Below are 25,078 nucleotides of genomic sequence, written 5' to 3'. Positions count from 1 at the left end.
TTGTGTGTAGCCTCATGATGCCCTGTAAAATAAAGGGAAGATAAAATTAATAATATTAAATGTGTGTGTGAAACACTTGTAATGATTGTTATGTTTAATGTGGAAAATACCTTGCATTAGCGCCATGGGTTTTGTTCATGAGACTGTTGAAGTCTGTATGGATACCGTTTGCTTTAGGATAGAACAATTTTAGACTCTGATGTGAAGTAGTGGCTAAATCTTCGAACCATTGGACAAGTTGGTTCACTTGACTGAATATATAGGGAATAATGAAATTAGTTGGTGTTTCCTCACTATTTGGAAATTGTGGTAGTATTGAACTGAGGCAAGTATCTTCCAGTGAATCTAGCTGATGTGCCATACTTGTCCACACTCTGAGAAACATATGCGTTTTGATCCTGTTTTCATCGCTATTTAGATAGGGAGTGAACATTTCTTTTTAAGCCAGGCAACATTGTGTAGTTGAAATCATTTATGTGAATATCCTTTATAGTTTGGATGGCTTCAAGAGCGCTTTTTGCTGCTCTCTTTTCAGCAGCATTGATAGTAGGTGCAATATTTTCAATTGCAGTGTGTGTATGTTTTTCCAATGGAGTATCCTATTGGTCTATGGTGTACTAAACAGTTGCTTCTGTAGTTGGTGTGTAAACGGTTGCTTTGTAGTTATTTCGAGGTATGCTATGGCAAGTGTATATTGGTGCAGTAAATATATTCCATTTGACTTTTGTTTTAAACATGAAAGCCTTCTTGCATCAAAACTCTTTGCGACCATTTAGAAATATCCTTTTACCATATAGAACATGATGTTCGAGACACAATTGTAGTTTCAGTGTTTTTTTTTTTTTTGTCAAATCAGGTTACTTAAACCAGTAAAGAAAATGTGAAATAAACAAAAAATGTTCGTTGTGGGAGATGGAGAAGACATACTTACCACCGTTGCTGCCCAAAACACCTCTGAATAAACAGTCTAAGCAGATGAAAGAAAATATATGCAACTGTTCACTGCATCTTGTTAGAGTACTTTAACTGGACACTACAAACAATGGACTGTTTCTTCAACCAGCTGGGGCCATGCTCCAAATAAAACTAAAGACAAAACACCAGCATTGAATATGAACTACAAAAAAGAATAGCTAAGAAGAATGGTGAGAACTAAACTGACGAAAACATGAGATATATTTATGGTTCACAACTCTTGGGACTTCTTAGATATCATCCTTTCAAGGATATTGCTGCTGCTGCTATGGCCATTATTCTCCATCCTGATTCATTGTCAACACTGTTAAGTATATATGGTAACATATTATAATAGATCATATTGACCCATGAGGATCGACTCTATATATTGTCATCGGGAGAAGCTGTTTTTTTAAGCTTCCCAGCTTATAGTTTATTTCAGAGAATCGCTCTCACGGATTCCACTTAGTGAGCTAAAAGCTGAAAGCTGCTGTTTGACAGAGCTCTTCCTGATTCCAGCCGGGAAGCTACTCTATGCTAAACAGACCCTTATTCTCGATTCCTTTGGTGGCTCCTAATATGATATGATAAGGAAGGAGATGTGACGACCACACGATCAAAATCGGATGGCGTGTGTTTCTGAGCGACGTGGATAGCCTCAATGGTCGCGGTTCTACCGCGCTCTAACAGAAAGAGATATGTCTATGCACTAAGGTTAGAAAGGTGCGGTGGCGTTGCAGGAGTTCTCAGGAGGCTAACTCACGACGGGGATTGAGGGCATGGGTGTGGTGGAGCGTAAAGGGGCTTGAGGCTGCTTAAATAGACGGGAGGTGCGGATTGAATCGCCGGCTAAGTTTTAATGTGGCGGCAGAAATTTGGCGTCACTTTCCATGTTTCCATTGCGAATTTGATGCCTTGTTGCAATTGGAGGCTTATGGTTTCCATATACGCGTACAATTGGTCTTGAATGTGCGCAAGCTTGGCGGGATTTCAAAATAGACGTCTGGCGCTATTATGGAAGGGGGAAATTTGGTGGGGAGGAAGGAAACGATAGGTGGGCCCCATGGACAGAGAGAGAGAGGGAGAGAGAGAGGAGATCATGTTGTTACAATAATTTTTGGTCAAACCTGTATTTACAATTGCATTTATATTCTAAAAGGCCCTTTGTGATTGGAGGAAGTAATGCCCAATACATGTGTGAAATGTAATGAGTAACATTACTCTGTTGGCAATATAAATCTTTTTTTTTGAAGTGTTTGTTTCAAAATACATGTTCATGAGGGTGAAGTAGTTGTAGTACCTGCCAATATTTGTCCTTGGTATGCAAGTGGTATAATATGTCTGATAGTATGGCTAAATGGAAGCGATTACCTTAGGCAAATCAAATTCGATGAGTAAACATGTAGTATTTGTTTGCAACATGAGATACATTTGCACATTAAAAAGTACCTACTTTAATCATGAACATCACTCAACCAACATGATGGCTAAATTGAAGGGAACCGACTGTTACAAGGTTGCAAGATATGTGGATGTACGATAGATGACGGTACAAATTTTGACTGTCACTTTTGCGTGGATGCGTATCCTATACTCTAGAAGGTGTGTGCTAGTGAAAGCACTATTGTTACACATGGTGATATATGCAACATCCATATGTGAATTTGTGATGCAGAAAAAACACAAAAAATTAGAGGATCTTAAAGGGTGCGTTGGTTTCTCAAATGAGGTTTTGTAGAGCGGTACCTATAAATAGTTTGAGATAAAATAGGTTGAGAAGAGTTATATTTATTAAAAAAGAGTATTTAGTTGATTATATTTATCTAGATAGGTTGAGCTGAATTTTTATTTGATTGATTAAATCTAAGATCAAAGGAACATATGCAAGAATTAAAAATTATTATTGATTATTCTTGTGAAGAAGATTTTATGATACTGATAATAAGTCTACCTATATAAACGGATGTAGAGCTCTATTCGAGCTTTATTCATAGGCTAGAATGATACCATATATTTTTACTCATCGGTCCAAACTACAACAATTAATACATGCAACAAAACAAACTTTCTTTTTAAAATTCTCCGCACCCTTTGAGCTAAAATAATAGAGATTCGGGGAACCAAACACACACACAAACATGCAATTTCCTTTTAGTTTTAGTGAAACAAGCAACAAATTGAACAATTTCATTGCATTTGCCCCAAACCTAGAGACCCCACCTGCCAGTGACCCACCTAGATCCCAGAAACCCTAACTCGCCACCAAAACTCCTCGTCCCCTACCCTACCTCCTCCTCAAACACCCGCGGCCTCCTTCACCTCGCCGCTTCCCACCACCGCGAGCGAACGAGAGCGGCGGCGGCGATGGGGAAGGCGTCGAAGGGCTCGCGGAAGGGGAAGAAGGCGTGGCGCGCCAACATCAGCACCGACGACATCGACGAATTCTTCGAGAAGCAGACGCGGGACTCCCACGCCGGCGCCGCCGCCATCCCATCGCTCTCCTCCGATTCCCTCTTCTACGTCGACAAGCCCGCCGCCTCTGCGTCCGCTTCGGCCGCCAGCGCCTCCGGCACAACTACCAAAGGTCAACACCGCCCCCCCTACGCCGCCACTAACTTCTCGTAGACCTCTTCTGTTTTGTTACTCCGGTGGTCGGGCTTGAGAGACGGAATGTGTTAGGCTTGATGTTCAGAATTATATGGTACTTAGTTAAGTTTGCTTGCTAGAGTAACACATCCAAAGAATTCATGTCGACGGGTGTTTCTGTTGTGCTACTTAATTGCTACTTGTCTGGTTGTTGTCGTGATAACTTGCTAATCTTCAATTTGGGATCGGAGGGCCTAATACTTTACCAGCTCCCTTTGATCTTCATAGTTCATACTAGTGATGGGGTTGTCATAGTAGTTTTGAATTGGTGTTTAAAGCATATATACCCACTAAAAGTTGGTGTCATTACTGTTTATGTTTCCACATTTATAACTCAGTGGTTTTCCTGCTAATGCATCTTCTAGCATAGCTGAACTGTTGATTACTGCTTCTAGATATTCCTGTCAAAAGGAAGATTGAGAAGAAGAGAGAGAAGGTTCTTTACCATGAGAGTGTGCTGAAGCGGAACCCGTTTGTACAGCCAGTCCCATCCTCTGTGGTGACCAAGAAGGAGAAGAAGAAGGCAAAGAAGAAGGAGTTGCAGGAGACACACAAAGAGAAAAGTGTCCCCATGGTATTGACTATTGACTATCTGAAATGAGTGTAACTCGTTTTCCTTTGAGGCCTAGCTTGCTAACTGGTGGTTTGTCTTTGGTACAGGATGATGATTCCACTGAAAAGAACCTTGACATATGGGGTGGGGATTGTAAAGGAGATACTAAGGCAAAAAAGGTGATTTAAGGCTCCACAACCTACTCTACTGTTTGTATCTACAGAATGTATTTTTTTTATTTGCAGATCTTTGGTGTACTGTTTATGAAATTCTGAATTTGGTCACTTCTGCGAAACATAATCTTACTAAAATGTCTTTTTTTGTTTGTATTTCTACTGGCAGAGATCTACTACAACGGCATCGGTGATTCCTGCTGTTGAAGTTGAGCCCCCAGGATGTTCATTTAATCCTCCATTTGAAGCACATCAGGTATGTGTTATAGTTTTTATTCTAAAGTTCTAGACGAGCAATTTTACCATTTTCTTAGTACTTTCTAATTCTTAGGCTAGTGAATATCTTTTGTTAGGAATATTTCTGGATATGACAGTCGATTCAGTGGCAATTCAGGATTTGGCTTATGTCTCACTGACATGTGGGGTTCGTGGGCCATATGTCAGTGAGACAAGGTCACAAATCCTGAACCGACACTGAATTGAGTGCCATATCCTGCATTCTTTTATTTTTTATGATGACAGTAGAGGAGGACCCTACTGTTGTTTTCACTAAAAAGGGAAAATTATTCTACTCACACAGTTTGTGTTGGTATCTGTAGGATTCCCTTGCTCAAGCAGTTGCAGATGAAATGCGTAAAATCTACACAAAAGAATTGGGGCCTAAACCTGTGCCACTTATAGTTCCTGGTGAAGCTATTACTGAAGAAGATGTAAGTTTTATGGTTGAGGCTTATACTGCTTCATCTTGTGACGTTGAGCTTTCAACATTGCCCTATCTTTCTATTAGAAGGCCTACTTCTAACTGCATGTGTGTTTGGATTTGTCAAATCCTTGAAATATAAATGCAGAAATTCTGATCTATACATATTTAAAACAATTCATCAATGGCAAGTGAGCAGTTGAGCACTTCCTTTAAAGATGACATTTATGTTTGTTGGATTTTTTTCTCAAAATCGTTTCAGGTTGATCGTCCGATGTTGAATATTGAAATAAAATATTATGGCACCCTATGTACAGATTGTGTACTTTATGATGTTACAAACTTCTCTGTGTAATGTTTGATCATTACCTTCTTTCACATTGCCTGCAGAAATTCTTTCTTGATGCTGACGATGCAGATGAAGATGTTTCAGTGGGTGATGGAGATCAGGATGCTGATGCGGCTGGACAGAGGTTAAACACTTGGTCTATACTCCACAGTACCCCGGTCACAAATAAACGTTGTTTTGAACATTGATAGTTGAGATGGTCTACAAAACCAACTTGGAACATTGGTTTCTTTTGTAATATTTACAAAAAGCTAGTTAATTATATTATCATGTAAGTAGTTTTTGGGCAAATATATGCATATAGTTTTCGTATGGGCAATCTTAACATTCATGAAAATATTGGACAACAAAGTTTAATAGTTTAAATGCTTAATTACTTGTCCCAAATATCACTTACTTTGACTGGATGGAGTATTAATTTGTAATATGAATTAAATTATGCTGTAAAATTTTGACTTGGTACATGGTTCTATTCTCAAATCTTTCATGGTCACAACATTAATGATTGCAAAAAGTTAGTGTCACCTAGTGTGTTTTTTTTTCGTGTAAATTTGTTTGTTCTTCAAAGTTTGTTGTATTTTAGAAAATTTGGTGACGTTATATATGTTCCTCCATTGCTACCATTAGAAGCTAACAAAGCAAGGCATGTGATGTTCATCTAAATTATGCACTTAAAGTAATTAACTAATTATATAAGAATTGAAGTTTGCAGTATTTTTTAAAATGACCATGACAAACTAGACCATTATTTTTTAATCTGATTAGAGAATTTTGGAGATATGATGTGCTTTATGAGGAAAAACACTGTGTTTACTATTTAAGTTTCAGGTGTTTATTCACAAAAAGTAATTGAGTCACGATATCCACTGTTGTGGCCCATTTATATTTGAAGATGTTTTTGTATTTTTATCTTTTGATTTATTCCTTTTCAGGAAGAACAAAACAAAAAGAGTTACAAGAGTAGAACTGAACAGAAGAGCTCGTCGTAAGGACAGGTTAAGAGCAGAAGTGGAGGCAAAGAAAATAGAAAATCTTTCAAAGGAAATCGACAGGTAATTTTTTATATTCTCAGATCATCAAGCTTTGAAGAATAGTTTTTTTTTTCCTGTACAAAAGTGTTCTTATGCTATTGTATTTTTGCAGCTTGCCAAATATAATAGATGAGATAGCTAAAGAGGATGATGAAAAGTTGAAGAAGCGCATACGGCGAACTGTGACCAAAGAGGAAAGGCTCAAATCAGGCCCTCCTCGTCTGGGCAGACACAAGTACATTTCTAAAACTAACTGATTAGTTGATTTATATTTTCTGTCAGTGATTCTTATATTTTTTTTCATGAATTATGGTGAAAATGGCTATGCTATTCTAGAGATCTTGCAAACCACTAGTTCATTTATATTTTGTCTATAATGATGTGGTAGTAGATTATGGAGGATGTTTTCATAGAGAAGGATTATATCAAGATATTGTCCTAAATACTTGGTGATGAGTTTTTTGTTTTCTGATCTAACAGATTTGAACCAGCCCCTGTGCAAGTTCTATTGACTGAAGAGATTAGTGGCTCTCTTAGAAATCTAAAGGTAACAATTACTTCGTGCGTTGTTTCTGTCTAGTTATTCTACAGGAGTTAACTATCATATTCGTGCAGGGCTGTTGTAATCTAGCAAGGGATCGCTACAAGAGCATTGAGAAACGTGGAATGCTTGCACCAAACAAGAGAATGAGGTTTGTCTATGTTTTTCCTCATAAAGAGAAGTTAATAAAAGTTGGGAGTGTTGAATGTCTCAGTACTGCAATCCTTGGCTGAGAAATTTGCGTATATTGGGCTTTAGCCTTTATTACAAATTTGACTGACACGGTCTTCATGCATTGCAGTATCTCCTTTTCTGCATGCATTTAATTTCGTGTTGTCTTTAGTATAATACTCCAGTGCTTCATATTTATGTCATGGCATCTTGCGTATGGCTGTTGATAATTTTGGTGATATCTTCTCAGGCTTTGGAAACAGTATACCCTTGGCCAAGCTTGTAACTGTTTTTTTCTCCAAAGGACAATCAAGTGAACCATCTCATTAAGTAAAATCCTGAAGGATTGATGTTCACCTTTAATTATGAGAAACTTGCTCTGGGTAAATAATTACTCTGGAAAAAATGTTGCTTTTTGAGGTTGTGCTAAGGTCTTTATTAAGTTATATTCCCTCTGACTTCAAGAGACAAGCATTAGGGGTATGGAAACTTTGTCCAGCTTGGCATACTTTCATGCTAGACGTGAAAACTTTTCGTTTCACCATCAGGAGACCATTATGTGCTTGGTGAAAAAGCTAACAATTTAGGAAAAATATCCAGTCTTGACGCACTTATTCATGTGCAGCAAACGTCGCTAGAAGAGCCAAGTTCCAGTATGATGGGTGGCCCAGTTATCTTAATCTCGGGGGGTCCTCAAACAATGTTGATGAAAAGGCGCTGGTGAAGCATCAGAGGCCTAAAAGAAGTTGCTCTCGTCAAATGGTGCTGATAAGCCTTCCTAAAGTGCCCATTGTAGACCAAGAGCATGTTTTACCGGACTCGCATTTTTTTACATGTTCAGTGTTCACTAGGGCTATGTTTCGTCCTTGCAATGATTGATATGCCTCGCCAGTGGGAAGACGATATGTTATGAACCTGAGGTAATTTTGATCCAGTGCTGACGAAATAATTTTCGTCCTTTGTTTTGCCAAAATAATTTGCGTATTAAAACAAGATGGGAATCATGATTTAACCTGGTGGGTGAATTTGCCGAAAGAATTCCTGTTATCGCTGTTCTGCTGCTTGCGTTGGATATCCACTTGCTATACTTTGCCCTTCCATTACGACTATAACGCCAGAGCTTTGCTGGATCTTTCGTTAAACCAAAAAAAATCCCATGTATCATAATTATAGGTGTTACAGAAATTTATCAAATCTATTACTTACTCAACATGCTTTAAACAAATTTATAAACTACTATCACCTTATCACCTCACTCCCTTCCCCCTTCCCGATGTCACATCATGAGTGCTTATGCTGCCAAACAAGCAGCCAACCCTGTACAAATTGCGGTGTTACTCGCAAACCGGAAACTACAATGCGAAACACCATGCCATTACCATTTGGATCACGCACTTTACAGACAGCAGAAACTTGATCGTGCACGTCGGGTTCTCAAGCACCAAACTTGTCTACAACAGGAAGGAGTCACTGTACGCAGTAAGGTAAGGACTTGTCCTCTGCTCTTCGGTGGTGACCATGGAAGGGTCGTCCTCGTCACCTGAGGCCTCCCACCGGGCCAGATAGCCATCCCAGGAGGAGCTGACGAGCGTTGGATAGTGCGGATGCCAGGTACAGTCTCTGATGATTGATCCATGCCATGAGAGCTTCTCCAGAGTCTTTCCGGTTACCTGCATGAGCAGCAGGTTCAGAGCAAGCGGTCAGAAACAATGCTTGTGCCGAAAGATCAAATGTCGCTGCGATGCTCATGGGATATGAGGCTACTGTTATATAGGCAGAATGGGTGACCAGCGAATGTAGAACACAACATTCTGTATTTTTGCCAACCCAAAACTTCCATCTAGTCGTGTTGGGTCAAAATCACATCAGGGAGTATAGCTGAGAGCATTATGCTCTTACTTGTAGTGTTTGATACTTGATAGTTAATACTGGGTATCCAAACACTGTGCCAGACTTCAGCAGGCAATAATTTGGAAAATATTAAAATTTAATCAAAATTTAAGTATAGACAAAGTTGTTCAAGCCTTCAAGGAGAAGATGGAAGCTACATACCACATCATAAATATATACAGACTTGTCACTGGATCCTGTGTATATGTACCTCTGGCCCGTGCTGTGACCAAAAACACAACAATGGAGGAAAAGAAATGAATAGAGATTTGTCAGTGTTACCACACATAATTTATGTTAATTTAAACACAATAGGGAAAACAAAGCACATTCTTTACCTTTTTTTACTCATGTTGTTACAGAAAGCAAACTTAATACTTTGGCACTTTGCACCTACAGACTACAGCAACCAAGGTTGCAATAAACCTAGAGATGACTGGATTAAATACTTTACACGTGTCAAAAAGGCTTTTCACATGACTACTCAATACATTTTTACGTGAACTAAAACATTTCTAACAACAAACTGTGGATATTGCCATTTGTTAAGTTACTTTTTAAGTTCAATTTGTCTTGTTTTCCCTCTCTACATGCTATTCTAACTTAGCAAGGTATTACCAATTTATCATTCACATATTGGACTTCTATATGACAAACTTAGACAAAAGTTGAATTACACAATGTTTAAAAAAACTTAATTGGATGCATACGATATTCAAGTAAGTTAATTGAATTACACAATGTTTAAAAAGTCTGAATAAGTGCACCCAGATCTACAAAGTTTTATTAAGTACTTCAAAATGCACATGCAGATTTAAGTATTGTATAATATTAAATTTCTGTACTAAAAACGTGCTTCTAAAAATCTGATAAATCTTTCTTAGGATCATCAGCCTGAAAATCTTGCTTAGGGCCAAATATGCCATGTTGGCCTTATACCATTGGTAATAAGGTGCCATGCGATACTAAATTACTGAACTTTCAAGGACAAAGAGGAGCGACCTGCAGACGACATCATAGTGAGTGAAACAAACTCAACATGTCATATTATCATTGATTTTTGTTTTGCAAGTGATCAGATCTTAATGTGGCTCATAAATACTCTACCAATGTCCAGATATCATTATATCAACAGTCCAATAGGATAATATGGTAGACCCTACAATCCAGGTTTGAGTCTATGATAACCTTTCTGGTAACATATGTAACCTAGCTAAAGTAGTTAAAATTAAAGTTTCAATATGCAAGAGACAAAAAAATAATCCGCAATTCCCTCCTGACCTGTGCATAGGGGAGAAGTAGCAACGGACAAGTGTTCGCAGAACAGAATGACCTCTGTATGTGGCCAGAGACAGATCATGTGGATGCCTAAAATGATGGGCTTCTGATGGGAATGACATCCACCTATAGTCCCAATCCACTATTCTCAGTGGGCGACTGTGAAAACAACAGTAGCAAATTATAAAAATAGAACTTGGAGTCAACATATAAACATAATAAATGGCTATAGAAGTATAGAACAAAAGCCATACGCCCTCACGGCGGAGGTCATCTTTCTAATATCCCAAAGTTTGATTGTCTGATCCTTGCAATTGGAGATGAAATAACGCCCATCACCACGGCTATCGATAAATGTGATCCCATCTAAATGACCTGTCAAAACACCTGATGGTTTTTCCCCAATAAGGCAACGCCTATCCCACACCTGAGGGTTGTAATTTGCAAAAAAATGTCAGCCAAGGTAAGACTGGATAAATGGATGACAAGTGATGAATACATGAAGGGACTTTCCCTCCAAACAAAAAAGAACATGAAGGGACGATCTGACAGTCTCTTCACTGAATTTACTTTTTCTGTAGTTTCTCATCCTTACCTTCTAGAATCTAGATGGTAAGTACCCCATTGTGCCATTTTAAACTTGCTTGTTTGGTTCAAGAAGTTTCAAAGCTGTACCATAAAGCCAATGCATCGCCTATTCAGCTCTAATTATATTTATCATATAGATTGTGCTAGTTGCATTATCTATTACTCCCTCCAATTGCAAATGTATGTCATTTTAGAGTTGTGCACAAGTATTTAGAAAGTAGATCAATGACCTTTTGCCCTTCATTTATACATGGGGAAATATGGCTCATTTATTCATAAGCGGCATGAACTTCTCACATGATTATTTGGGTGAGTTTTCGGGTTTGTTTTTGGGTTGGACATGGTGGATTACAGTGGCGGGAACTGTGATTCGAGTTAGCTTTGTTTAGAGGTGGTTGGAACCTCGATTGTGAAGCAAGATGGTTGGAACCTTGGCTCAGGTTTTAAAGAATATTTCACCTAGTAAATAGGTTGCCTTTATAAAAGTTTGACTACAAAACGATATTTATGCAAATAAACCCCTGAGTTAAGCTTATCTTGACTTTGGCCTACATGTCATATTTTCCCACACTTACTGAGTATTCCATATACTCACGCTTGCTCTCTTCCATAATCTTGTTGCTGTTCAGAAGGTGAAGACTACGAGGATTTCCCGGAAGATGGAGTTAAGTTCTAGGTAGACGATTTTTCGGTTGATTTCTTGTGGGGTTGAGCGCCGCGCTGAGTTTATTTCCGCTACTTTGTAATTTTATTTCCTTTTAGACCCTTGGGTCGTTGATGTAATAAAATACGTTGTAATAATAGATATTATGTCTGCTACTCACTTATGATATTACTACATCTATGTAGCTTGATCTTGTCATATATGTAGTTTACATTCGATTTGGTCTTAAAACCAGGTGTGATAGGATTATAGGATAACATACATTTAGGGAAGAGTTGAGAATTCTAAAACAACTTACATTTGCAATTGGAATAGATAAAGTAGATGATCCTAAGGAAGCAAGATTAAGGAAAGCAAAAAGGAAATATATCCAAACAATACTAACCTTACAAAGACTATCATCACTTCCAGAGTACAACACATTACCACTTTCATCAGCGAAGGTGACCGCATTGACATCAGACTTGGAGAAACAGTGGAAAAGAAAATGAGATCACAAAAACAAATATTGTATTTTCCTAACACAATACCTAGAAGATGATAAATATCTATTTGCTCCTAGCCGACATTCCAAACCTAAGGCATCCAACTGTACCATGAACTTATACTGCTTAGCTCAAACATGGTTCTGGCTCTTCCACCATCAAGTACCATGAACCTTATACTTCTCAGCTTTTCCAAATTCCAATCGTACCATGATATTTGAAAAAAATTGTCCTAGGGCAAATATATTGAATGATTAAGCTGTTGATGCAATGGACTGACGTAGGCTTGGCATGCTGATGTCTAGTCTACTTTAAACCTACTACACTTGAAACTAGTGTTGTTTCACTGTCCCATTATATTTCATTCTGAAGTGTGCCACTATAAGGTACTAACATTCTATGACATCATGAGAGTACTTCCGATTGAATCCATGAAATTCTCAAGCTATCAGACACTTCTATGGTTCTATGATGAAGCACTGTGACAAAGTAGCTGTTTGTTTTGACATTTTATTCATGGTTGATAAACTTTGACACAAACAATTAATTGTTTTGACATTTTATTCATGGTTGATAAACTTTGACACAAACAATTAATTGTTTTCATCATACACTGAGACACAAAGATGACGAGCATGCAATGGATCAGGCAGCTAAGACACCACAGAAAACGAACGAAGCAAGAGAAAATGAAGCCAGCCAAAAAACTAAGTTTCATTTAACAAACACATCAAATTAAATCAAACAAAATAGTGCTAGTCAGATGATGCTATACCGTATGAGCATGGATGTGGACTGATACTTTATTTGCTCCAAGATCATAAACAAATATTGATCTTTCATTGTTCCCAACAACTACTTCTCTACCATCTTTTGAGAATTTTACAGAAAATATTCCAAAGTCTACTAGATCATCATCATCACCACCACCAGAGAAATCCAAACCCTCATGAATTTCCTGCAGAAAAAGAGGAAGAAGGATATAAACATGAATTACAAGCACATTACTGAAGTTTTATGAATTCAGCACGAGCATGAAACTAAAAGTTTTTGACAGGGACACACAATTGAAAATGTTCGGAAACAGAGCATACTGTAATATTAGCATGTGATTCCTTTCCAGCACTCTGCACATTCACAATGTGAACAATAGGCGACAAACTTGAATAGGCCTGCGAAGTGATCAAATGAGCTTGATGAAAAAACAGGCATGCAAATAAACATGAAATGCCTAATACACCACAAGACAGGTTCTTTTCCAGAAAAGAAGTAAGCAGTGCATGTAAAAATTGATTCAACATTGAACTTTAAAATGGTAAATTAGAACAACAGGAACTGAACATAGTTCAGATGGTGGGAGGCATGGGTGCACGCCCTAAGGACCCAAGTTGCAGTTATCTTCTATTCGAATTTAGATGCCTATTTTCTTCATACTACAAAATCACCTAGTTTCTGCTATGTGGTATTTTTTCGGGTGAAATAAATAACAAACCTTGAGATCAAGTCTGTGCTACTAATAAAATGATGCAAGCAGCCTACAACTTGGCACATTGCGACAACCCGTTTTTTTGCAAAATAATTTTTTCTCAAAAGAAATAAATAAAATAAAAGAAATACAAGAAATGAGAAAAAGAAAAGGAAGAAAAGAAAAACAAAATCCCTCCCAGGCCCAATCTCCCTCTCCCAGCCTAGCCCAACCCTCTCTCTCTTTTTCTCTCTCGGCCCGATCTCCCCGGCCTTCCTCTGGCCCAGCCGAGCGTCGGCCTGCTCTCCCTCCCCGCGCTAGGCCGCTTAGCGCCGAGCCGGCCCAACCTTGCCCGTGCTCACCCGGTCGCGCCCGCTCTCTGCCGCCTGGGCTCGCCTGTTAGCACCACCTTCCTCCTCTTGCTCTCCCCTTCCTTTTTCTCTCCGCCAGCGTTGAGCTCAAATCCCATCAATCCCGCGCCGGGAAATGGAAGGAGTCCACCGTGTGAGCACGTTTTTTGGAATCCGCTGATGAAGAAAGGAAAGAGAAGGCAATTGCACCCATAATTGAAGCACAAGCGCAAGGAAAGACCCACGGAGATCTCGCTGGCCGCCGAACCAAACCCAAGCGCGCCCTCACCTCCCCAGCCTATAAAAGGAACCCCTCCCCTTCCGAGACGCCCAAAGCATCACAAGCTCCCCCGCATCCCTTTCCCTCTCTCTCCAGAGCTCCAGCGCCACCCTAGTAGCCTCCTCATCGAGTTCTAGCCACCACCAAGATCTGTCGCCGTTGCACCAACACGCCCCTCAAACGGAGTCATTGAGATCCCAGGATGCTCCTCCCCTGCTCACCGTCGACATCCGCGCTGATTCGAGTCCTCTCCAGCCAACTTCCGCCTCCATCGCGGTGCCTCGCCGCCGCCAGTCCACCACGAGCCGCCCCGACGTCGACGTGTCCCCTAGGAGGACTCGCCATCACCTCCGCATCCTCCTCCGCCGCTCACCGTCGAAGACCAGGCTGCGCAGCGCCGTTCCACGCTTCTCCGACAAGAGTGCCGCCGCGGAAACCCATTGCCATCACTGGCCATTCGTCGGAGTCCAGGTAACGCCCATCCACCGTCCGATCCGTAGCCAACGACTAGGATTAGATCCATCACGTACCCCTTCGCTTTGCCCAGTCAGCGCACACAATCCCCATCAGCATGCCACGTGGGCATGTTTGTCCTACGTGGCAAGCCACATCAGCCCATCCACCCAGTTAGCAGGCTAACGTCATCTTGCGCAATAAAAACTCTTTTTCTTTAGAAAAATAATTCTGAAAATCTAATAAAATCTGGAAAAAGGGTTTCTTTAATATAAAAATTATGTAAATTCCTTAATAAATTTGATAACTGTTTTAGAATGAAATTCCAGAAGAATAAATTTTATAAAAATGTTTTAAATTTTTTAGTGATAAATAAATGTTTTAATTCTGAAAATGATTTAGAAAATCAAGAATAATAGTTTTAATGTTTTAAAAGGTTTTCTATAATGTTTTTAATTCTGAAAAATAGTAATTAATTATGCTCAGTCGGGAAAGTCTCTGAAGATTACTCTGAGGATGGGGAAATTTAAGATGGTGCTCTACATCGACTTGCCTGTGGAAGATGCGGATGAGAAGACTGCGCTAGCTGTAGTGTTTATTCGCCTTTTGACCCTCGGAGGTCCTCTCTGTAAGAACAATCTTTGCACGTTAAGTTAATGACATTGTATTTTGTTATCATCTGTGAAGTCTTCGTATATTGAGATTGATTCCTGGCTCAATATACGGCAAGGGTATTGAGCTGTCCTTAGACTAGTCCCAACACTCATGTAGTGGCTTCTCAAAAATACCTTCCTTTTTTTCATTTTTTTGGGATATAATGATTACTTAAGAGCAAGCTTTTCCCCATCGGTAGAGTTGGAGCTATACCAATAAAATCTCACTGGACCTGGTGAAGGTCCTTGTAACAATGTAAGTAGCTGTACTCCATAGGGTAGCCTAGGTGCATAACCATAGTTGTTATGGCGTCGAGATATCGTCCCCATAACGACGATATGTCGTCGTGGCGGAAATCCGCTTGTCGCCACAGGGACGCCACGACTCCGCCGTGTATGGCGTCCGCCATATCGCCGTGGCGTCCCCGTGGCGCCTGTATGGCGTCCTATGGCACATGGCAGCTCACCGTGGCGTCCCCGTGGCGCCTGTATGGCGTCCTGTGGCACATGACGGCTCTGTGGCGGGCGCAATAGAAGGTTAGGTTGGTGGTGACTTACCTGGTAATCCAGTTAAGGATTGAGGAATTCACCCGCACCATTCTATCCGCATCCATCGAGAGCCCGCAAGGACTGAGGAATCCTAGCTTGAGCCGCCAGCGGCGGAGGTGGGACAGTCGATCTCCGCCCGCCCCTGCACCCGCTGTGTTCGCCGCCCCCGCCTCGGATCTTCGGCCGCCCTCGCCCTCCGTCGGCCTTGCCCTCGATGTCTCCCTCGTCGGCCGCCCTCACCCTCGAGTTGACATCTCTCGAGCCGGCCACCCCCAGCCGCCCTCCATCGAGTAGCTCCTCGGCTCCTCTTCTATTGTGTTTTTTTTGTTCTGTTTCAACTCTCACGCACACTAGCAGCCAGCAGGCCAGTATCACACTATGAGCACACGCACACTAGCAGAGTAGCAGTATGCCAGTAGCACACACACACTAGCAGTAGCAGTGTAGCACACTTGAGCACTTAGCACGCACACAGCTCAAGCACACATTGACACGTAGCAGTAGGCCCGTAACAGTGTAGCACACAGCTCAAGCACTGCTACACTAGGCACACATAACAGTAGGGAGTAGGCAGTAGCTATACTCTAAGCTGTAGCACACATAGCAAAGTACCACACTAAGCAATTAGCACACATAACAGTAGCTTAAGCACATTAGCACACAATGACACAACAGTACAACTTTGAGACATGAGAGAGTTATATGTCTTTTGTGCTACATTTACATTGTTATTTGCCTTTTGTGCTACATTTACATTTTCTAATATCGTAGATTATAACTGTTAAGCTACATTTACATTGTTATTTGTTAATATCCTAGACTATAATGTGTGTATTCGCCACGTGTGTATGGCGTCGCACAAAAGGCGCTGTAAAGTTGTGAAGGTGGTGGGTCGCCGCGCCTCGCCATACCGCCGTAACCATGTGCATAACACATCACAACAACCATAAACTGGCCCTTACTCAGTTTGTCGTCACAGAAAGCATACAAGATTGAAGATGCAGTAACTTTTTTTTAGACCAAAGGCTTTTGGCCCTGCTTTTATAGAAAGCATAGATGCAGTAAATTTTGAAGAAGGAATACATACTAGGGATAAAGAACTATTGATAGAGCTGCTTTGTTAGTTTAAAATAAGGAAGGGTATGGACCGATATTCAGACAAATGAGTAGCTCTAGTACTAAGAGATTCATTTGTGATACAGGCAGCCAGCTAATATGGCCATGCTTGACACACTGAACACATTGCAAATTTGAAATCCAACTCACAGTTTAAAAAAGTATTGTTATGGATACAATTTAAGAAAGGATGAAGCTCTGTAGTTTTGACACCAAACTTATGCTATAGAACAAGTAGCAAAGAAAATATGCCTTAAAAGAAGCTTTGGGAAATTTAATCCCAGTAGAGGTTAAATGCATCAAAATAGGTAGTAACTAGATTACTTGATACAGAATCTTGTATAGATCATGGTCTCACCAAACACAATGGGAAATGGATTGTTGCACGGCAACTAGTTTTTCGGTGTGCATAAATGTCAGTACCAACCGTTTGTCCATAACCAAGCAGTGCAATTAGTGCCCCAGAGAAATGATCATTATTATTTAGACGAAGAAATAATCATTAATAACATTTTTTAAAACATTTATTCCCTCAAAAACAGAAGGCAAAAGGTCCAAGATCCATTCCAAAATGGATTGTTTTTGAGGGAATAAAATGAAATTTTGTTGCATAAGAGACTCACAAGGAATCGTTGGTCAGGTGAGAGAGCAATATCTGAAACTGTCCACCGCAGACTTCTGCAGCATATATCCTTATGAACCTTCCACCCTTTATCGGCATTGTAAACTTTGATGCGGCTTCCCTTATCACCACATTTGCAATGAATCGTTAGTCACTAGACAACTTACATATGTGCAACTTTTCACAAACAAAAGCACAAAAAACATCTATGGCCAAATTATCCCTTGTAACAGCAAAATCACCTACCCGAAACCCAGCAACGAGCAATGACCCATCAGCAGAGAACTGCGAGACGTAGGCCTCGCTGTCCATGTCGTCGACGCTCCATGGCCCTTTCGCTGGGATGTGTTTGCTGCCAACATAGGCGCGATCGGCCGAAGAGAATCCAGAGCCGCCTGAGCGGCCTGACTCCCTCGCCGACAGCAGCTCAAACGTCGAGAAGGGCCTCATCCGGCTGGCGGTAACGGCACCACGAGTCCTGCTACACGGCTCCGACCTGGTACTAGTGAGGTGGGAGATCCCATCGGAGATGGTGAACCGCTCGAACTCGCGGTCCACCTCCCGAGACGATTCCCCGCGAGCACTCCACCGTACTCTTCGCATTCTTGGTATTACTGGTGCTACTTTTAATCAGCCAAAAATCCTACTACTAAAGAACCGATTTTTCTAGAGCTTGATGTAATTCGCACTTGCAATTATTCTCTGTAACGACAGGATTCAGAGAAGAGATAAATCCAGGTAAAACGTACAGAATCCTGCATCCAATTGTTGGAAACGAAGACAAGATTAGGCGGTGCTGTTGAAGCAGGCACACAGGGTTTCTTTTTTTTTGTTGCGGGGAGTACACAGGGTTTTCTTATCCCTTCAAAAACTCAAGAAAAGAATTCAGTAAAAACAACTAGAGATTGCAGAGACCAGAATTATACTACATTCGCGGGCTAAGGAATCGAAGGAGAGATCGCTGCAACCGTACCGGGGAGTGAATCCGCGGAGGCCGGAGGGGTTTTGGCCGCGTCTCCTTGGAAGTGAGAAAGGGAGCGGGGAGGAGAAGAGGGGGGCACTGGGCTGCAAATCGTGCTGGTTCGAAGGGTGTTTCCGTAAAACTGCGACCATGCGTTTCTTCTGCCAGGCTCACTGAGCTGCGGGCCCCACGGTGTGCCGTGGCCCGTCCAGTGACCGGAGGAGGAGGACGCGAACACGTGGCGGTCGGCGAGGTGGCTGTTTCTCCCGGCACGTGGCGTGTGGCGTTACGTCACTCGAGTGACCTGGGCCCGGGCCATGGCCCAGTTGCTCTACTCCAACCTTCCAGTCCAGGACCAGGCCCAGGCCCAGCCCAGCCCTGAGGCGGGAGAGAACTGGCCGAGATCTGGAGCGTTGCAGCGGCGGGTGGCCGGCCGGCCGTCCGTACCCAAAAACTGTATCGGAGATTCGGAGGCTCGGATTGGAGACGGCAGTCGCCTGGTCGGAGTCCGCGAGGGAGGCGTTTGACGGAGGGCTGGGCAGCCGCCGTGCCGCGCGAGCTCGGAGCTCCGACCCATTCCCCGACTCTCCTCTTCATCCCTGAGCTCTCCTAACGGGAGTGGCGGCCGACGGCGATCCCTCGAGCGGGCGCCAACGCCGAGCGTGCACGCATCGGACTGGCTGTAGCAGTTGCCTCTGAAATTTCGCCTGTTTTTGTCAGTGTTCTGTATCACCTGAAGACTGAGGAGCTGCCCATTTGATTTCCTTGCCTTCTGTTTCAGGACCTGTCCGATCCGCAATGGAGAAACTTCCGCGGAAACTTGCCGATTCTGACTGTTGTAATGGGAGCATTTCTGGTTTTAGTTAACGCATTGCGATATTGCTATGGCTTGAAGGGACAAGGGACTGCTTTGTTGTGGCTTATACTGTCCTTGAGCTATTTGTGTTATCTTCACGGTGCTTGGTATGTGACCGAGGAGCTCATTTTGATTTGCCTTCTCTCCATTGTTTGTAATTTTTCTAAGTTGTTCGTCTCTGTTGCAGTGTTGGTTTCATCCTTTCAATATCGTGGATTAATTACTCCATTGTTAAGGTCAGTGGTTGCATGTTGCCTCACTGCTGTTTAACTTCAATATGTGTTAATCTTTCTTCTTATTTTGTTAAAAGCACACATACGTGGAGGAATCTAATCTGCCTCTCAGTTCATTGCACGCTAGCATTGTTCATGTTGTCAACAAAACCAGCCATCAGGATGGACCCCTTTTTGAAAATTTTGGGGTCTGAACATGATCTCAATAGCAGGAAACTGTTCCAGTAATTGTACATACAATATTGAGCATGCAGAAGACATTGTTTAGATGTTGCTAAATCTGTGAATCTTTAAGTCGTCATTCCTGTTCCCAATGGTGCCTGGGTTATGTGATCATCACTAACCAATAAGTGACACCATCATTTGAAAGCAATCATAAAAGTTCTTGAGTCTGAATCAATTTTGCTGTTCAAATTTTGATTATTGGTGGTTACAGTTTTATTGTTGATCACCATTTTCTCTTTTGTGGCTATTTGCTCGATATAAGTACTGCACTGGCTTCATTTGGACCTTCAACTTATCTGTTCTTATTCTTAACCGAGTCTATGAAGGCTATTCATTCTCATTGTTCTGGTGAGACTTTTGATGATACTGTGCTGCATTTTACTAAGATGTCTTTTCCATTTCCTTTTTGTTTTTTATGAGATTTTACTTTCTTATCCAAATAGGCATAAGCTGGCATTTCTAGACAACTATCGGGGTACATTTCGATGGCTCATATGCTTCAATTTTGGTATGTTTCTCCTTACGTTGGCTTTGTTTGATGGCAATAATGTTTACACATTGAGCTGTTTTTTTATAGAAGCTTATATCGTTTCGAATTAGTTTCTCTTCAGATTCTTTGGAGGTGACGAAAGGACTTGTATTCTGGAGTCTTTTAATTTTAAATTTGAAAAGTGGGGGAAAATAAATGGAAATTAGTGCCTTCACATATTTTTGAAGATTGTTGTTCCACAATCAACCAGAAAAAAAAACCCCAAAATATCATAACCAGTAGCGGATCTAGGGTTTCGCCAAACCTAGGGCCAAGAACTAAGTGACTAAATTACCCATATCAGTACACACACCGAGATATAATAAAATTAAGCGAACAGTTGATATGATACGTCAACTCCAAGCTCAATAGTACAACTAAATAAATGAAAATTGCAAAATATAAAGCAGTTCATACTAACGTTTCTTGAGGAGATTGGTCGTCTTATATTGCAACAGCAAAATAAGACGACAATGTGTTGGACCATTTCATTATGTAATTCTACAAAATGAAATGCAAATGTTTTGTGTTCGGTATGTAATGATTGCTAATAGGATAATTCTACGATTTCAAATTTATATCGAATTAGTCTTAAACTGAACTAGATAACTACCTAATACTTGGCCGGTGCTGCTGCCATGGCACAAGAAAATGCCACTGTAGTGCTGCACGCAGCATGCCTGCATGGGCCACACCACCATGAAGACCTGGACTTGTGCAGTGGTGCGTTGTGGGCTGCGTTGCCTACCTGGGGCTGGCCCATGGGACTCTTGGTTGAGCCTGATAAACATAGGTAACTTAGGCTGCGACTAGGGCCATGGACCTAGTTGTCCCAGGCCCAGATCCGCCCTTGATCATAACCCCCATTAAAACTTTAAAACCATTGAAGTAACAAACCGAAGTTACTGAACTTCGTGAGATATGTCAATGACCACTGTTTCATTCTGGTTGATTTTGATTTCTAAAAATTCTCAGAACCCAACAAAATTAGGGAGAAACGGATGTAACTTTTTATGTAGATATCCGTAGAGTCAAAAAACGTCGAAATCGGAGTTCTTATACAAAAGTTATACCCTTTTTACTAAACGCACTTTGGATCAATATTTCAACAAAAACGTCATCGGTGACGGGTCATAACTGTGACCCGTCACCTATGACTTGCATAAGTGACAGGTTATAGTTATGACCTGTCACCTATGAGCTTTGGTAGCGAAGTTTAAAAGGATATCATATCCGGTTTCCATCATAAACATGTGATAGCTAAGGTGGTAAGGAACTCTTAACCGACATGATTTCTATATATTTATCTGTTTATCCACGCAGTAAAAATATAAAACTACAAAAAGAGACCATACCTGTGGGCAAAAGTATAAAACTGTAAAAAGAGGCCACACATGTGCTAGCAATTGGACTCGATTTTGACGGACCATTCACGCAGGTGTCGTGGCCTTGCGCTCACCGCCACCACCATGGCCCGACGAGGCGAGGCGCGTGAGCGCACACATGTGTTCTTATAGTCCTCTCTTCTACACATGCTATATGGATGGAGGAGAGAAACACTTTTATGTTGGTTGTCCTCCACCCCCACTAGTAAGGTGGCACTAAAAGTTACACACTTACCTCTACATGGTTGTGCTTTTAAGATTTATTTGAAATTATATAAATATAATGAGCCAAGCCTATATATTTTAACATAACACCTACATAAAAATTATAATATCTAATGCTAAGAAAAACTATAGGTGCTTAAACATATTTAACTATCTTGTTAGTACTAATATAAGTAGTTGTGCTTCACCTATACTAGAGCAGTTAAAAAAAACCTATTTTTTTATAAACATCTTCTCTAAATACCATATTATACATGCTAGCTGCAAAGGCAGCCTGAAGACGACCAGTGGATTGCCCTGCCGTCCATGGAGAGAAGGACTTCCCCATGCACTACAAGTGCCTTCTCTCTGACAAGCTTAGCACCAGCTCTTGCGCCGTGATGGTCCTTAATCTGGATGGCTTCGATTACTGGCTCTGCCCGATCAGGGAAGCAAGTGGGAACGCCATGCATGGCTACACTCTGACCATGTACAACGCCAAGGACCTGTCCGTGGAGAGGCGTATGGCCCGGCGCAATGGCATTGCTGCTCTTGGAGGCAAGGTCTCTACTACAAGTTCAACCCCGTCGATGCCGAGCCGAACCTTCAATTACTACAAGTCGACACGCATCCGGGCGCTAGCTCGGTTGGCAAGGACGACGCTCGCACGGCGTACAAGCCTGAACGCTTGCACGGACATGTATGGAGTGGACGCGTATGAAACGGCCTCGCTCGATCCTGCCTTAAAAAAAAGGTCGTGGAAATAGATTCCACTATTAAAAACAAATACAAGTCGACATGGTCGACACCCCTGATAGCACACCGATGTGGTCCAGGTACCTGGTCAAGTCCTGCGGCGAGCTATTTCTGGTCTTCGTCTTCTTCGACGGCCAGAACACGCACAAGATCGCCTAGGTTGTGGTGTACAAGATGGATTTCTCAACGCCAGCTTGGTGCAAGGTGGACAAGATAGGGTGTTTCTTCTGGGTGGAGATCAGATTGGGGTTTCGAATTTTGGAGCATCAAGCTACACTTCTGAACTTGGGTTGACCGGCAATTGCATATACTTTCTGAATTACATTGCAACCAACGACAACTTTCTGCATATTTTCAATTTGGAGAACGGGACTGAAGAAATGCAGCGGCCCTTAAAAGATTTTGTGGACTCACTGCGTCCGCTATTTTGGATGTTACCTTCAGATCCATGATGAGCAGCACGATCTGACCGCCTTTGTTGCACAATCTCTAATGTTATTTTGTAACTTTTATTGTCCAATTCATCATTGACGTAGTTTTTGGTTTTTCATTTAATAAAGGGTATGTTCTGCCGGATGTAACATTTGTTTGGTTCTTAAACCATAGAACATCTCGTTTCCTATTTTTATGGACAACAGATTCACTAAGTCTCTCATAAAGCATAATACTACTACACTGGTGTAATTTTGACTCCACAAAAGGAAAGAGCTTTCTGTATTGGAGAATCCCATAAAGATCTATGGCTAGCCTGGTAGATTCAGTATCATGCAAAACTTTCTGTATGTATAAATGTGAGTGGTATAGTTGCAGAAGATTAAAATAGTGGTACATTATATACCAATAGGCAATGTTGCTGGATCAATTATTGTTTGCTGAAAACTGCTTCCTTCTAATTGTTATGGAGGCAAATTTCGTGATTTTTTTGGCGAATATTTCAGAAAGAGCATGTTCTGAAGGAGACACGATCGATTTTTTTTTTTGTTTTTGTTTTTGCAGCTGTTGACTGCAAGTGGCGACAAAAACCTTGACACGTCACAGCTACTTATTTGTGGTGATGTATCATTTGCACCGCTACAGAGAATATGATTGTACATATAACTTCATTTCTTGTCCATGGGTTGTTTTTTTCCATTCACTAGTCATCAATATGCTCCATAACAAAAATCATGTTTAACGGAGAAACCATTCTGATCGCAAAGCATATATGTTACTGGACAGGGTGTAATCTTGACTTTACAAAACAAAAGAATATACTCGAGTATATGGTAAGATTCAAAACAAATATGAAGGATTAGTGAAACATTCTGACCCTTCAAGTTAGATGGCATTCGACACACAAATCACAATAATAGACCAAAAAGAGTTTACACCTTTACAGCTTGCACGAAACGATAATCCTGACCCAAAGTTCAGTACCATCACAATCATGTACAAATTAGAAAAAAATATCATCCAATGCGAGACTTTCATATGGAGCCTAGCCATGTCAATGATACATAGACGGTATTTTCCAATTCAGGTTACCTTTGCGGTGGTACTAAGAATTTTTATTTCCTTGACTTATTCCTTTCCATTAATTCAGAAGAATCTTGGACCATAATATGATCCAAGCATTAGCTATTACATCTCCAATGCTCTCTTGCATGTACTGACTTGTGATAGACATTAGATAAGGTCGATTCTGCCGCCCTTCACAAGTCCCTTAATGGACTTGTATTGAAGAACATACAAGTCTTGAGCAACCAAGTCACCAACATCGAAATTTCACAAATGTCGAACAGGAACGACAGTTTCAACAGCTCCAGATTGCTGCTCCTGCTGAGATAGCCAGCTCAATTGGTGCGCCAGGTCCTACAGAAAGTCAAGAATACAAGTTTTCACCGCAACATAAAATTGACAACTTGTCAAGATGAGTAGAATACAAATCTCCAGATCATGCCAAGGATGTGTTGAAAGTTGAAACAGATCTCCGAGACATGGATGACAATATTCTTTGATTCAAAGCAGGAACCTTTTGCAATGAGCCTGCCACCTGTTTGTGGCTTCTATAGCAGGAGGCATCGAAAATACCAGCCACGGATCACAAGCCTTCCCGTTAAAATGATCAAGTCATCCTCGAAGGACATACCAACAAATAATTGGCATAAATTAGCAAAGCTAAAATTAACAAAAGAATTTGACTACTACACTATCAAAGTTTGTCCAGATCGTGTGTTTTGTTATCATAAACATCCCAGGCATTCCATTTCAGGATCATGCACTTTCAACAAGAAAAACAACTTTAAATCGCATATAGGCAGGAACTCAAATACTTCATGAATTAGGAGGGATCATTGTTAATGGAACGAAAGAATGTTTTCAAATAAGAAGTATACTTTTCTAGCCCGAGGCGGTAAGCGTCACGGTGAGCAAGAT

At 41.1% G+C, this 25,078-nt stretch overlaps 4 protein-coding genes across 6 annotated transcripts; 3 read left to right on the top strand and 1 right to left on the bottom strand.

Moving 5' to 3' along the window:
- Nucleotides 1–3,200: 3,200 nt before the first annotated feature.
- On the top strand, nt 3,201–8,133 carry LOC133928419 (ribosome biogenesis protein NOP53). Its single transcript, XM_062374744.1, has 11 exons — nt 3,201–3,541; nt 3,999–4,177; nt 4,264–4,335; nt 4,499–4,585; nt 4,929–5,039; nt 5,420–5,502; nt 6,311–6,430; nt 6,522–6,644; nt 6,890–6,956; nt 7,025–7,101; nt 7,747–8,133. The coding sequence occupies exons 1-11, from the start codon at nt 3,322–3,324 to the stop codon at nt 7,757–7,759; spliced, it is 1,152 nt and encodes a 383-aa protein (XP_062230728.1). The 5' UTR covers nt 3,201–3,321; the 3' UTR covers nt 7,760–8,133.
- Nucleotides 8,134–8,239: 106 nt separating this feature from the next.
- LOC133928418 (LEC14B homolog) lies at nt 8,240–18,618 on the bottom strand. Of its 3 annotated transcripts, XM_062374742.1 has the most exons (10): nt 18,488–18,618; nt 17,761–18,269; nt 17,516–17,635; nt 13,121–13,198; nt 12,802–12,984; nt 11,927–12,004; nt 10,544–10,716; nt 10,293–10,448; nt 9,174–9,234; nt 8,242–8,791 (listed from the first exon to the last, which is right to left on the bottom strand). In XM_062374742.1, the coding sequence occupies exons 2-10, from the start codon at nt 18,115–18,117 to the stop codon at nt 8,573–8,575; spliced, it is 1,425 nt and encodes a 474-aa protein (XP_062230726.1). In that variant the 5' UTR covers nt 18,118–18,269; nt 18,488–18,618; the 3' UTR covers nt 8,242–8,572. The 3 variants fall into 3 exon arrangements, with proteins under 3 accessions (XP_062230727.1, XP_062230726.1, XP_062230725.1); XM_062374743.1 differs by lacking the exon at nt 17,516–17,635 and having other exon boundaries at nt 8,240–8,791; nt 18,264–18,376; nt 18,488–18,588; XM_062374741.1 differs by lacking the exon at nt 18,488–18,618 and having other exon boundaries at nt 17,761–18,290.
- Nucleotides 18,619–18,663: 45 nt separating this feature from the next.
- Nucleotides 18,664–22,328, top strand: LOC133928420 (membrane-bound O-acyltransferase gup1-like). The gene is made up of 5 exons (XM_062374746.1): nt 18,664–19,438; nt 19,519–19,567; nt 20,034–20,137; nt 20,233–20,297; nt 22,190–22,328. The coding sequence occupies exons 1-5, from the start codon at nt 19,317–19,319 to the stop codon at nt 22,204–22,206; spliced, it is 357 nt and encodes a 118-aa protein (XP_062230730.1). The 5' UTR covers nt 18,664–19,316; the 3' UTR covers nt 22,207–22,328.
- LOC133929622 (uncharacterized) lies at nt 22,213–22,966 on the top strand (the record flags this gene model as incomplete). The annotated part of the gene is made up of 2 exons (XM_062376417.1): nt 22,213–22,661; nt 22,744–22,966. Coding segments are annotated over 2 exons (528 nt in total), but the record flags the coding sequence as incomplete, so codon positions are not given.
- Between the last annotated feature and the right edge of the window lie 2,112 nt (nt 22,967–25,078).

Source organism: Phragmites australis, chromosome 9 (assembly GCF_958298935.1).
Source record: "Phragmites australis chromosome 9, lpPhrAust1.1, whole genome shotgun sequence".
In the NCBI taxonomy this organism is placed as follows: domain Eukaryota; kingdom Viridiplantae; phylum Streptophyta; class Magnoliopsida; order Poales; family Poaceae; genus Phragmites; species Phragmites australis.
Note: the sequence above shows the minus strand (reverse complement) of the source record. Positions and strands in the feature narration are given on the sequence as shown.

Bases quoted from the DNA above. Each gene is read 5' to 3' on its own strand.
- LOC133928419 (XM_062374744.1), top strand. From the start codon at position 3,322: ATGGGGAAGGCGTCGAAGGGCTCGCGGAAGGGGAAGAAGGCGTGGCGC. The intron at 5,040-5,419 runs GTAAGTTTTATG...CATTGCCTGCAG, and splicing joins AAGCTATTACTGAAGAAGAT to AAATTCTTTCTTGATGCTGA. The intron at 6,431-6,521 runs GTAATTTTTTAT...GTATTTTTGCAG, and splicing joins CTTTCAAAGGAAATCGACAG to CTTGCCAAATATAATAGATG.
- LOC133928418 (XM_062374742.1), bottom strand. From the start codon at position 18,117: ATGCGAAGAGTACGGTGGAGTGCTCGCGGGGAATCGTCTCGGGAGGTG. The intron at 13,199-17,515 runs GTGAGTCTCTTA...ATCACTTCGCAG, and splicing joins CACCTGACCAACGATTCCTT to GCCTATTCAAGTTTGTCGCC. The intron at 9,235-10,292 runs GTCAGGAGGGAA...TTTTGGTCACAG, and splicing joins TACTTCTCCCCTATGCACAG to CACGGGCCAGAGGTACATAT.
- LOC133928420 (XM_062374746.1), top strand. From the start codon at position 19,317: ATGGGAGCATTTCTGGTTTTAGTTAACGCATTGCGATATTGCTATGGC. The intron at 19,568-20,033 runs GTCAGTGGTTGC...TCTCTTTTGTGG, and splicing joins TTAATTACTCCATTGTTAAG to CTATTTGCTCGATATAAGTA. The intron at 20,138-20,232 runs GTGAGACTTTTG...TTATCCAAATAG, and splicing joins TATTCATTCTCATTGTTCTG to GCATAAGCTGGCATTTCTAG.